This window comes from Onychostoma macrolepis, chromosome 18 (genome assembly GCF_012432095.1).
Source record: "Onychostoma macrolepis isolate SWU-2019 chromosome 18, ASM1243209v1, whole genome shotgun sequence".
Lineage (NCBI taxonomy): Eukaryota > Metazoa > Chordata > Actinopteri > Cypriniformes > Cyprinidae > Onychostoma > Onychostoma macrolepis.
Genome location: NC_081172.1, coordinates 13,044,399 through 13,059,091, shown reverse-complemented (window position 1 = coordinate 13,059,091; position 14,693 = coordinate 13,044,399). Strand labels below are relative to the sequence as shown.

The 14,693-nt window shown below is 37.6% G+C and overlaps 1 protein-coding gene across 3 annotated transcripts in view; it reads right to left on the bottom strand.

Moving 5' to 3' along the window:
- The window catches only part of ranbp10 (RAN binding protein 10), a 32,695-nt gene that overhangs the window by 10,767 nt on the left and 7,235 nt on the right, over positions 1 to 14,693 (bottom strand). For 2 of the 3 annotated variants that reach the window (XM_058750986.1, XM_058750987.1), the window contains exons 2-7: positions 7,905 to 8,016; positions 6,698 to 6,750; positions 2,549 to 2,716; positions 2,361 to 2,383; positions 1,429 to 1,613; positions 1,179 to 1,291 (exon numbers count right to left, since the gene is read on the bottom strand). In XM_058750986.1, the coding sequence (XP_058606969.1) occupies positions 1,179 to 1,291; positions 1,429 to 1,613; positions 2,361 to 2,383; positions 2,549 to 2,716; positions 6,698 to 6,750; positions 7,905 to 8,016 (654 nt within the window). Of the gene's footprint in view, positions 1 to 1,178; positions 1,292 to 1,428; positions 1,614 to 2,360; positions 2,384 to 2,548; positions 2,717 to 6,697; positions 6,751 to 7,904; positions 8,017 to 9,907; positions 14,679 to 14,693 lie in introns of those variants that run through there. The other variant, XM_058750988.1, reaches the window with a different exon arrangement.

Here is a 14,693-nt window from a genome sequence, read left to right as displayed (position 1 = left end):
TTGAGCATTCATAATTTAGTTTTATGACCATTTTCCTAGTCTCTGACCCTTTTAAACAGGTGTTTTATTACTCTTGTGCTTTTAAGACTTCTATGTAAATGCCCTCTTCACAGGTAAAATGATAAATGACGCTTAAATACAAGGGTTTGCTGCCAATATAGTTTTTAAATGCTCCATTTATCTGTAACAGCCTCTTTGCAAAGCTTGAATCCCATTGTGACAGGCTGGCATAATAACGTATAGTGAAATATGCAGCTCTTGACAGTTAAGAATAGGGTCCTTTAAAATAAGGTGACCCTAACATCCTTTTTTTTTTTTCTAAATAGCGTCAGATGTCCAGGTTTTGGCTTTGTGTTACTTTTGTTTGCATATTTTCTGAAAGTAATAACTCATTCATTTCATTTCTATTATTGGGATCATTCAGGTAAGATATGCAGAGCCGTAGGTGCTACACACACCAGAAAAAGCACAAGGTTAGAAGAACAGTTTACACTTTTTTTGTTCTACTTATTTTGTTTAGGAATTAGGCCTATATAATCAATACTTTCTACTTATTACCTGTAAGGATTCGGATTGAAATCCAAGGGAGTCACTTTTGAAGCTTAGTTTCAGAACATATTCTTTTTGCAAAGAAGTTTTAAGTTTTCAAAGCTACAGCATACTTTTATTGTACAATGAGCTCTTTTATCTGAGAAGATCACAGAACTTTTGATTACTCATGATAATACCAACTTTCAGCATTAAAGTATACTCCTATAGTCTCTGCCTTTCTTTGTGAGCAAAATTACATATTTCATTTAATTCATCTCATCATCTCAAGCTGCTTTCATCAAGATTTATTAAATTCACTCAGTTGTGGCCAGTGTCAGATACCCAATTATGGTAACATTAAATATGCAGTGTGTTCATTACAGCTTAAATCAAAGATGCTTTACTATAACTCTTACTGAGAAACTGATAAAATATTCATAACCCATCATCCAAAAAAAGCAATGGTTTTGCTTATTCCGTAAAACGTTAAGTTCCTCATAACAGTTATATTTTCCTATTCCCAAACCACAAACGACGTGAGAAGATCCGTTTAACTTATTAATTCTGCCACATATTCAAATCACACATAATTATCCATTTATTCATTTCCATTTATTTTTAGCTAAACTAGTTGACTTTGTACTCACTCTGTCTGTTTTTTATTGAGGTTTGGTCCTCTTGGATCATGGTCTCTGTGGCTCTGGCAAAGGCCATTGCTGTGGCACAATACCCATGATGCACTAGGTAGCTGGACACCATACTACAGATATGAGGAGAAGAAACTTTATGAATCACAAATTAGCCACAAAGCAGGGCTGATTAGCAGCGTAACATGAAGTAGATGTTTCTATCAATTTTGCGACTGCTGAATTTATTATAAGGTGACTGGATGCTCACTTCTGCAGAACCGCCTGCCAGTCTCCCAGTCTTTCTCCGATGGGGAAGCGGGCGATCATGCTGTGGATCTTGGCCCTCCATTCGCTCATGTAGTCCTCAATGTCAAACACAAAAGGCTGTTGGCCAAAATTAGCATCTACTATCTCTCCTGGAGTCTGTAGCCCTACTGTGGGGTACAGGTTAGGCTGAAATGAGAGACAGACAAAAAGAGAGAGCTGAGAGTCTGTTCAGAAGGTCTACACATACTCCCTCAGTAATTCACAGCACAGGGAATTCTTCAGTCACACCTTAACTGGCAAGGCCTTAAGTGAAGCTCCATACAGAAGCAGAAATCCTCATTTGAGCTCATGACTAGCCTACAACACGTTATCAATCCACCGTTAAAGGTATTCACTTAGCAGACACAGAGTGACTTACAAATGAGGAATGCTACAATACAAGCAATTCATCCTAGGGGGGGCGTAACATGAGAACTGCTGCAATGCAAAGATCCAAAGTTGGGCAGTACAAGCTAACACAGAGATACAGGTCTGATGGAGGCCTTGATGTGAAAAAAGTAACATGATGAAGAGACAATATAAGCATAAAGTTACATCCAAATGCCTGAGACTATTTTTAATGCAAACATTTTCAAATAAAATGGTCCCAGTCTTCTTTATTCATTTTAGTATTATCTATATAACAGTATACATTATCTCTAGTTAATTTTTAGTCTATTTAATTTTGTTGTGCACTTTTGTCATTAGTTTTTTTATATTTTCATTTAGCTTTATTTTTATTTGTTTTAGTTGCTAAGATAACCAATTTTCATTTAGGTTTTCTTAAGCCTTTCATCTAATATTTATGTAAAAATAATTTTTTAGATTCAAAAAACTATTTTTAATAATTTGAGTTTTAGATTACACTGTTTGAGGTCTGTGTGCTTTACTTACTGGGAGATCTGTGAAAGCCACACCTGGAGGAAAAATAAAAATAAAAAAATCAGAACTGCTTAGTATTGTGTATTCTGAGATTACATAAGAATAACATAAAATACTTCAACTTGAGCCCCAAAACTGATTTCTAATGATTTAAGCATTGATAACATTTATGCTTAAATAATATTTAATTAAATTATTACCTAAACTGTGCCCGTTCTTGGTGTAAAAGCATGTATTATTGATGAGGTTCACGCAGCAGCCAATGACGTCGCCCGTTGTGAAAGTTGGGCCATACGGTTGGCCAGTCCCTGAGGAGCAAAAGGAGTGTCCGTCGTCACCATGGTAACCATAGGAGTGCTTGTCCCAACCTGAGGTGAGAGAGAGAGAAATACAATAATTAAAACGGGAATCACCTGGATTCAAAAGCTACATTTCCTGCACTGATTTTAGAAGGAAATCTGTGGAATTCTGTATAAACATCCTAAACTGTTTTAGACCGCAATGACACTACTCTTATTGGAAGCTGAGAGCACAAGTAAATTAGCCAAAGTATACAATAATCAAATATGCATGGGATGTCAACAATGGTGTTGACATTATGTAGAGATCTATGAGGGCACAGATTTTGCCTGCTAATAAGGAATCTTGTTTCTGCCTCTGTACTGATAGTCACAGGATGAGTCGAAGCCGATTCTAAGCCTGCAGCGTTTGATATGCCATCTGGTCTACAGCATCATAAAATACTGCTTCTTACATAAATTATGAGCATCATTCCCATAATTGTGCAGAAAAGAATAAGTGGTGGACCCTTGCAGGATAGGCAGCAGGACTTTGGGAAATTATAAGGGTGGACCACAGCAAAAACACACTTAGGTCCTGACTGTAATGCTTGATGATGGTCCTGGTGAAGCAGAAGTTGGCTTTTTGGCTGTTCTGAAACAAGCACTGCAAGCTTGTACGGTGGGCAGCTAAATTTTACAAGACCATTTGAACAATTCATTAAACCTCGCACTGCCTCAAACCACCAAGAGGAGGAGTCCGTCTACATCACCGACCAGGCCGATCTGACTCAAAATGAATGCTGGCAGGCAATCGTGATTAGTAGTACATGATAAAAATGGTATTGTGTAAGCAATTATATGGTTACACTTTATTTCGATAGTCCACTTTAGACATTCTACTAACTATAAGTAACTTTGTAACTACATGTCAACTACTTCTCATTAATTTGCAACTACATGTCTATTAACTCTCAGTAGGGTAGGTTTAGGGTTAGTAGAATAAGTTGACATACTTGCAAAGTATAGAAGATATTGTTAGAAGTTGTTAGAAGACATTAAGTAGACAGTCGACTAATACTCTAATGACTGCTAGTTGACATGTAGTTGCAATGTTACTTACTGTTAGTAGAATGTCTAAAGTGGACTATCAAAAAGTGTTACCAGATGTATTTATAGTCACTACGTGAAACGGAGTAAACAAGTGCATTCTGTGAATGACAGACTGAACAGATGCAAAACGAATGAAAAAAAGAAGTAAAGTGGTGGCTGTTGTGGGCTTGTGTGGTATTAGATTAATCTGCAGAGCAGTGCGGGCAGGGATATTACTCCTAAAGCAGAGCTCAGTGTTCCCGTCATGCTAATGAAATGGGCAGAACTCCAGTATGGGATCAGAGACACAGAGGTCAGCAGGGCGCGTAAAACCATTACACTCAAATTGCACACATACCCACACATGCAAATATACATTGTGCCAATGCATCACACCTACTCATAAGAAACTACAGTGACTTCAACTGATATAAATGTTTTGTTTTGGAATCATGGGATAGTTTGTTAATTGCAAACAGCAAGTGAACTAAATAGGAAAAAATAGAGATTAAAGACATTAGAAACTAACATAATGTTAGTTTAGATATGTGTGTGTGTGTGTGTGTGTGTGTATGTAAAATAACATTTATACATAAATGTTATAAAAATATTTGCAATAAATATAGCATAACATTTTATAAAATGTCTGTGTGTGTGCGTGTGTGTGTGTGTATACACACACACACATACACCTGTATAAAATAATATAACAATATTATTATATTTATTTGTATTATTTATACTTATAGCATTAATTACATTATATTATGAATTATGTTATATTTATATATTATATTTTATTACTTATGTACTATATTAAATTACTTTGGGGGGGGGGGGGATCAGCTTTAACATCTAATTCTTTCCAATAAACCAGCTTTATTCTATAACACACAATTACAAAATACCAAAAATGTAACATCAAACCTAAAAGAAACACGAATTTGTCAGCATGAACTCTAGCACTAATCCAGCAACCTGAACTTAACATATATTACAGCATCCCAGCTCTAGTCAAGGAAGCACATACAACCAGAGAAAGAATATCATGCTGTTGGCTGTAGGCACTAAACACACCAGAAAATACACTGGCCACCCTACATGCGTTTGTCTACATTCCACTATATTCCAAAGCACTCGGAGACAAAGAGTGGTTCATGAAGAGAGCACAGAGGTCAATAAACACATAAGTTGTAGTCAGCATGCACATGCCGAATTGGTTAGATTGCTCCGAAGCGTTTCAAAGGCCTCAGGCACAGTATAGAAGCTAACAAGCAATCGACAAAGTCACTTGATTGGTCAGAGAGGTCACAGGAGAGTGACATGAACCCAACTGTGCACAGAACTCCTCTCTCTATTTCTGCATATAGGCCTTTCTCTTATGCTCTTATCTAATAAACGTTGAGTCTAGGGTCAATTTCTATTTCAAATAAATTGTTGTTCTTTATCAAAGAATCCTGAAAAAAAATGCATGATGGTTCCACAAAAAATATTAATCATCACAACTGTTTTCAACATCGATAATAATAAAAAATCTGCAAATTTGAATGATTTCTGAAGGATCATGTTACACTGAAGACTGCTGAAAATACTTGACTTTTTACATATAAAAGAGAGAGCTAATACAACATGTTATGTTTCTACAATAAGATGTGATTCACACTCTGAATGTATTTGAATATCCTTTGAAACAGGTTACTAAATTCATTATTGTCTTAATTAGTGTCAACTTAACTTATTCACACCACCTGTTAAATTCAGTGTTATTTGAAAATTGCATGTCTTACTATTAAATGACTTTTAAATTTAGTCAGATTAACTTTGCATTATCAAATCATATGTGTACAAACTGATAGGATAAAGCAGCAAACATTTTTCAAATTCCAAATATTGTGTATAGGAGTGTGCTCCACATGCTATAGTCAAAATATTCAGTCATATTTTCTATTTAACATCCTTCATTATAATAATGCAAGCACATTTGGTTTTTGCAATCAAACTGGATTATGTTTGGTTATTGTGTCATTTTTCATTGCAGTATGTCATTTAAATGAACTGGTCCAGTAGCGGCTTGATGTCCTCTAGTGTGTGAATGGATTCTTTGCGAGAATGAAAAGATTTTCTCTGATTAATTTTAGCTTTTAGCTATGAATAATTATGACAAGGCTTTGTGATCTCGGAACATTCTGGATGCCAGGTAAAATCCATTGAGGAAAACCAATAATGAGATCTAGGTCTCCTCTCCTTCCTCTCCTTTCCTTTGAGGACTCATGAGAGAAAAAAAAACACATCACAAAGTTATTTCCTGAGATTGAGGTGCACAGAAAGAAAAACCCTGAGATGTCTGCATTTGCAAGGTCATTTCCACAGCTAGTGTTTCTCAGGACATGTTGAGGCCTGTTCCCGGCCTGAATTACAGTCTTGCTGTGATACAAAGATATTAAAAAGTGTAAGACGGAAAAAAGCAGAAGACAAATGGTCTTAGGCTACAAGACTATAACCAAAAGTGAATCGTAAACTCAGCGTTGGCCTTTTCATGAAAGGATTCATCAGTGCATGCTACTGCAAAAAAAAAAAAACTGTCTTTATAATCTTTAATCAAAATGTAATAACTTCTCTTTTAATCTTCAAAGCTCTTCTTCTTAAACAACTTTCCTTTTTGGCTCTCTCCAATCGCCTGGCTCCAATCTGGCATGTAACGCCCACTTTTCACAATCCAATCATTCCCAATGGATGAAATCAAGTTTCAAGTCCCTCCCTACTTTATTCTCCAATGCTCTGCCAGAATTAAAAATGGGTTATAAACACCATTTCTTTTTTACTTAAACACACTTAATAAGTAACTAAATAAAGTTACTTTTTAAATCGCCTTTTGTGTGGGCTACAGAACCTCACCCTCTCTTTTGTCACCCACAGACCCATGGTGAACAGCTCATCCCTTCAGTGTAAATACAAGCACAAACACACACATACACTCACCAGGCAGTCTGTTCATGTTGACCCCCTGGGCAGACAGTCCAATTCCCATGTACCTGCAAACACCAATGAAAGAGGACAAATGTTAGCTTTACTAAAAATAAGGCCTCTGATACACAATGAAACTGCATCGAACCATACACTATGCTTCTGATTTCTGCAAAGTTTTGTGGGCAAAAAAGGGTCCAGGGTCTATTGTCAATAGTGTAGCGAGGTCACAGTTCACTTTTAAACCAATGAGAACTGTCTTTTGTGTGAGCTGTGCTTTACACTATTGACAATAAACCAACTTGAGCCTGCTGTGAAATCTGTGTGGGGAAATCTTTCACCATCACACAAAATTTTGCCCATGAAAATTCACCAAATAATAGTAAATGTGACTGCACCCTAATAAAATAGCCTAAGAGCACAATCAAATTCATTGAACTGAAATAATTAAATTGGTGACTAAACTGAGTATAAGGTATTTTGGGATACTTTTTAAAAGTGCTAAGTGAGTCTGAGAGAGAGTTTCACAGGCTGGGACCACAGTGACTAAAGGATGACTCTGCACTTTTCAACAGTTTTAGGCACGACCTGTAAGTTTCAGTTAGATGGCCTAGAACATGAGTGATCCAGCAGGAATACATTTAGTAATCATATTGCAAAGTGGTGACAGGAAAGGGTGGAACAATTTTCCATTTATTTTTGGACAATGACATCTTCAAACTGAAGGCATGACAAATACTTACCAACTAGTGACTCAAGCAATGACGCAAGGTCAGTGTCTCACAGCAATTACCATTCTGACACTGCGAGAATTCTTTACATTCATTTCAGTTTGTCATTTTGCTTTATTGATAGCTACATGAACTCCACAAGTTTGTGTAAAACTTAAATGATCATGTTTTCCAGCATGATTTGATTTCTACTTCAGTGAAAGCAAGGACATCTGTACAAGTAGTCATATGACCAATGTCACCATTTTACTTGGTGATCTAGAACAGTGCAGAATATTAAATATTACTCATTCATTTTATCGTTGTCTTTTCAAAGTCCTAAGATTTTCAATGCGCTCTCAGGATTTTGAACCCCACTATATGTAAAACAGATTAATAAATCAGACACCTCGTCTTTAAATTTGATCAGTGACGTAACTTTCCAAATGACATACATATCTCAGTAAAACACTGTGTAGAAATGCTACCAACCAGAAGCTGTTTGCACTTACCCATCCCTTCCTTTGCTTACGATCTTCACCTCAAAGTAGTAGATGCCACAAGCGGCAGGGATAGGGTGGGTGGCCCGTACAGACGCTGCATCTTTGTGGTTTTTTCCGTGGCCTAAAGCAAGACGGAAACATTGAGGGAAATGAGTCACTGACTAAACACACCCTCTGGTATAGTAGATGACTGTCCACCTAAATAACAACGAGGTTCAGAGAAGTTTTTGAGGGCACATACACAGCTAAGGATAGGTCACGAAGGTTGATGACGACAGGCTCTAACTGTTTTTAAATGCTTATGTAAACAACCTACAAGAAACATGTCCAATAGGGGTCAGGTGAACCCAAAACCAACTATACTGGGCTTCCTTCTAACTCTCATTCTCACAGTTCTCCAGACCATCACCAACATGAGACAGGTTCTACTGCTTTCAAAAGCAGCAAAGAAAAACAATGTTAGTCCACCTCAAAATTACAATTCAGTCATCATTTACCCACCCTCATGTTGTTTTAAACCTGTGTGAATTTCTTCCTTCTGCCAGACATAAAATAACATAGTTTGAGAAATGGGCAACACTTTACAATAAGGTGTCATTTGTTAACATTAGTTAATGTATTAACTAACATGAACAAACAATGATCAATACATTTATTATACTATTTATTCATCTTTGTTAACGTTAGTTAATCATTGTTCATGTTAGTTCACAGTGCATTAACTAATGTTAACAAACACAACTTGAGATTTTAATAATGCATTAGTAAATTATCATTAACTAAGATGAATAAATGCTGTGGAAGTATTGTTCATTCTTAGTTCATGTTAACTAATGTTGCCAAGTAACGTTAACTAATGAACCTTATTGTAAAGTGTTACCGAAAAGTGTCTACTGTCAATACAATGGAAGTTAAAGGTTACGAAAACTGTTTGGTTAATGTTCCACTGAGGAGAGAAAGTCATTCAGGTTTGGATGACGGTGAGTAAATAATGTCAGAATTTTCCTTTTTGAGTGAACTATGCCTTTAAATAAATCTTTTTAAATGTTGAAATACTCTCTCCTAACCCATTTTGATGCGCAGAGACATCTATAATTAAGCTGAGGCTGTATTCCCAAAGAGTGCAAACAGTGTGGCAATAAAACATTGCTCTGTTTATTTGATTGGTTCGACATGTCAACTTTCGGCTCAACCAATAGCACGGGTTTGTGGTGGGACTACCTGTTTGTGAGCACGCTCCCTGTCTACAGTGTGTTTGTAGATGAGGAGTGTTTGGGAAACCAGTTTGGAAGGAATAATTTTTGCATTTCCATTTAGTGCGGTTAGAGGGCAGCAATTATATACCGCACCTTTAAAAAATTCCCAGTTCTATAAAGTCAACATGAAAACAATATGACTGTTTACTTTTTAAGAGACTTTTTTAGTCTAAATGTAAATTATTAATCAGTGCCTACCTCAGAGAAAGAAAAAAAAAAACGTTTTAACGTCTTCTAAAACGACTTTGCTGACTCTGCTGACATCATCAAGCCCTTTGTTTAGCTCCGCCCCTTCAAATGCAAAGGTCCATCTGGCAAGCCCACTTTCATGATTATAGCCTACCTGATGGTTGAATAAATTCTTATACTGCTTCACTCAACAAGTCAAACTGAAATTGAATCCCATTTAATGTTGTCTTTAAAGTTAACCTCAAATACATGCTATAGCTTCAATTCTTCTCAATACAAGTGTGAGAAAGGAAGTTGGTGAGTGTCATTGTCATCTAAGCCTCCATGTACCATAGCAATGTGCTCCAATCTCCTAATCCAGTTTCCTGCAGGTTGTAACACCTGCCAGCATTAATGGACACACAGTATTAGATTCTGCGAGGCCAGGCCTTCCTCCTGAGCCAATCATTCATTCAACTTCACTGCACTTCCAGAGTCTCATGTTTAACTCGTCCGTGTGCACGTATATGGACATTTCGGCGTATCTTTGTGTTTGTGTGCCCCAGAACTGTAACATAACCCCCTTACCTGAAGTTTAACTGCAGGACCCGGTCACAGTGTATGTGTTTTTAAAAAAACAAAAAAAGGCATACCAAGCAAATGTATTCTTCAATATCATCATCTCTGATTACTGTAATAATATTAATCACTTATTTTTAGCTTTCCAAGTTCTGCTAGGAAGTCACAATAGGTTTGTCTGCCAAACCCAGACAAGCATTCATAATCAGGAACACACACAAAATCTATTTATATCCACGGCTCATACAACCAGAGTAAAGGCAGACGACCCTGTATGTGCAAATCCCCAAGTCTCTCAACACACACACACACAATCTATAAATGCACATACGTGTGCACGCTCCTCTCCGCCCCTTGCTCACACACTCAATCTATTTATACATCATGCCATGACCACACCATTCTAGGAGCACAGAACAGCAAGTGGACCCTGGGTGATTCTCTCCTTCTTTAGTTGCTTGTCTGTCTGTCCCTCCCTCTATTTCTCTGCCAAACATGTTTAATGCACAATACACAAATGGCTTTCATACAAAGTCCTCCTCTGCAGTGCATAATCATAGGTCTGCTGCATCTTACAGCGCTGCTCTAATCCAGTGTAGGACATCATTTCATTATGGTATGTTCTGTATTGGCACTGTTTTATTTACATGCCTCATTTTTCTCATTTTGTAAAGGGAGAGAGAATAATCCCTTTAGGACACATAACCAACTCATTTTCAGTCTTGATAAGAGTGAATCTCATAAAAATCTGTGAGCGTTTACATGCACAATCTTATACTCATTATACTTAATAACCCAACGACATGTAAGGTCACTCAAGTGCTTTAAACAGTGTTCTTATTTCAGGTAAATGTTTTTAAACTGGTTAAGAAAAATCACATAGGTATTTTGAATTCAAAACAAGAAACAAACATAATATAGAACGATTTTGTCAGTGACTGACTGTCAAAAAATATCCAGATCATATTTCACGCCCCTCCAGCATCCTATATACATTCAATGTATTCACAATGTACAAACAGTGATTTAACGAGATTTTCTATAATGATAAACTTTAAAAGTGCATTAAAATAGAAACAATACAGCCCTTATCCCTCTACATGGAAAGCAATATAAATTTAGTATCTAAGTTAAGTTTAATTGCGTTTCCCCAAAAAAATATGTTTGATTTACATACCGTACATATTAACTTGACATGACTTACCTTGTCTAACAAGCACAAACTGTTATAATTTTGTATGTGTTGAGCGTAGGGGTTGATCGATTATCGGTACCGATATTAAGCATTTTTATGGTTATCCATATCGGCCATTTTCAATTTAAATGCATTTAAAGAAAGTTTTTGTCATGGCCTTTGTTATTCTTAATTTTGAAATAGTTTTTCATTTTTACACCAGACATATGTATTGGTTCAAAATTTCGGTTATTGGTCTACTTGATCTGTAATAATCTGTATCGGCCCTGAAAAACACATATTGGTTGACCACTAGTCGAGAGACAACAGGGCAAATTAGTGTGAGAGCGCAATTCCAAAAAAGTGCCGATGGGAGGGGAAAATTCTGCGGGTAATTTACTGACAAGGTGCACATTTAAGAACACAGACGCAACATCTCATCTCCATAATGACCAATGCAATCTACCAAGAGCAGCACAAATTAGCACCTGCTTTAAAGTCCGGGTGAACCGGAAGTTGCTGCCGACTTCATTTCAGTGTAGTGACGTATTTCCAGCAGAAACGGAATATTGAATAGAGGGCAGGTTTTTATTTTAGCACTCCTCCTCTCTGTCTCTCACTCATAGAAACCTAACGGTCTGAGGGGTGTATTTAAGGATATTCTGCCCAAGCAGTCAAATTGACGTCATCAAAAAAGGAACGCCATTCCAGAGCGGAAGCAAATGTTCAGATTTTGATTAAAGATTACCAAAACAAACAATTTTTCTCAGCGGATTAACTTGCACGGATTAATTGTTAACACCAAGCAATGTGCGATAGTAAAGTAAATATAGTCCATTTTGATTTCATGCCGACTTTAAGACATGCTTTTTTTGGGGGTGTTAAATAATGGCGTAAATACCAGTAATTTGACAAGCGCAAAGGTTAGTAAACTGCATTGCGTGATTCATTTAAATGTTCTCCTCCCATAAATTTACTAGGGCTGGGACAATAAATTGATGCAGCATGCAGCGCCATCTGCTGTTCAAAACTAAGCTCAGAATTGATTCCAGAGGAATCGCGATGCATTCGGAAAATCTCCGAATCAATCCAGGAATTGATTCTGCATCGATTTATCATCCCAGCCCTAAAATTTACCAATCGAAAGGGAAACTCCTACAAATGCATATTCAATAAGGTAAGTTGCAAAAGTAACTGTGTCCATCCCTTTTCAGGGCTAATTCTTCACTGCGTGTCTTTAGTTAATCCTGACAGTACTATTTTAACACCAAAAGACAGTTTGCGCTAGTGCAAGCTGTTTAGTAAATCTGGCCCAAAGACTGAAACCCATAAGATAAAATATTTTGTTTAAAATAGTTCTTGCGCACAATGTCACGATAAATTGATTCGTGGATCGATTCTGTGATTTTCCAAAAGCTTCGCGATTCTCTCTTGAATCGATTCTGATTTTTAGTTTTTAACAGCTGATGGCACTGTGTGCTTTAGAAACAGCTGTGCTCTTCTGGCGTCCAGTTCCTTACCCACATACCACTTGAACTTAAAATAATCATTAATAGAGTTAAAAAGGTTGAAGTGAATTACAAGAATGTTTACAGTTTTTTTTTTTTTTTTACATGAATCTTGCATCATAAAAGCCGAGGTGCAAGTACATTTAATTACTCAGTTGAACGCACAAACGCTCTTATTTGTGAGCATTTGAGTGTGCGGTTAAAAACTAGCCTAGAGCGCCATCTGCTGTTAGAAACTAAGCTCAGAATCGATTCCAGAGATCGATTTATTTTGACACCCCTAATGTGACCAGTAATGTCTAATTTGTCAACAAATCACTTTGTTGTGTAAACTGACATTTAGCAAATGAAAAAAAAGTTAGGCTAACAATGCTTTCTGTAACAATTTGAGAGACCAGCCAACAAAACAGAGCAGAATTTTGTTTGTTTCCATGGTCACAAGGTAAAATTTGGCTACTAATCAATTATTTATTTTGTAAATAAAGCTTTGTACTTGCCATATACTTAAAAAAAAGTGCAAATTGTACATATTAATATGCGCGAATAAGTGTTTTGCCACCCCACTGTAGTGGTGCTCTAAAAAAACACTGTGGAGCAGTTGTCACACTAACCTGCACAACCCTAATTACAACTCAACCTTCCAGTGAAACAGACAGACTTCTCTCCTGTGACGAATGCTGGACTTCTCCAATCATTTAGTCCGCTTAATCCCCGCCTCCTTCTTACAATCGACTACACACTCATTAAACTGATCTGGCTCTACAACAACCAATGGATACAACCAAGTCCCCACAATACATTATTTCCTTTTCGCTTTCGAAAATCCATTTCACTCGGATGTACAGTGGCAGAAAAAATTATTTGATTTCCTGCTGATTTTGTACATTTGCCCACTGACAAAGAAATGATCAGTCTATAATTTTAATGGCAGGTTTATTTGAACAGTGAGAGACAGAATAACAACAAAAAAATCCAGAAAATTTTCTGAAGTTATAAATTTATTTGCATTTTAATGAGTGAAATAAGTATTTGACCCCTTCGCAAAACATGACTTAGTACTTGGTGGCAAAACCCTTGTTGGCAATCACAGAGGTCAGACGTTTCTTGTAGTTGGTCACCAGGTTTGCACACATCTCAGGTGGGATTTTGTCCCACTCCTCTTTGCAGATCCTCTTCAAGTCATTAAGGTTTCGAGGCTGACGTTTGGCAACTCGAACCTTCAGCTCCCTCCACAGATTTTCTATGGGATTAAGGTTTGGAGACTGGCTTGGCCACTCCAGGACCTTAATGTGCTGCTTCTTGAGCCACTCCTTTGTTGCCTTGGCCGTGTGTTTTGGGTCATTGTCATGTTGGAATACCCATCCACAACCCATTTTCAATGCCCTGGCCCTGACGGCACATGGCCCCGTCCATCGTCCCTTTGATGCGGTGCAGTTGTCCTGTCCCCTTAGCAGAAAAACACCCCCAAAGCATAATGTTTCAACCTCCATGTTTGACGGTGGTGATGGTGTTCTTGGGGTCATAGGCAGCATTCCTCCTCCTCCAAACACGGTGAGTTGATTGATGCCAAAGAGCTTGATTTTGGTCTCATCTGACCACAACACTTTCACCCAGTTCTCCTCTGAATCATTTAGATGTTCATTGGCAAACTTCAGACGGGCTGTACATGTGCTTTGTTGAGCAGGGGGACCTTGCGGGCGCTGCAGGATTTCAGTCCTTCACGGTGTAGTGTGTTACCAATTGTTTTCTTGGTGACTATGGTTCCAGCTGCCTTGAGTTCATTGACAAGATCCTCCCGTGTAGTTCTGGGCTGATTCCTCACCGTTCTCATGATCAAACTCCACGAGGTGAGATCTTGCATGGAGCCCCAGTCCGAGGGAGGTTGACAGTTATTTTGTGATTCTTTCATTTGCGAATAATTGCACCAACTGTTGTCATCTTCTCACCAAGCTGCCTGGCGATGGTCTTGTAGCCCATTCCAACCTTGTGTAGGTCTACAAACTTGTCCCTGACATCGTTGGACAGCTCTCTGGTCTTGGCCATGGTGGAGAGTTTGGAATCTGATTGACTGATTGCTTCTGTGGACAGGTTGTCTTTTATACAGGTAACAAGC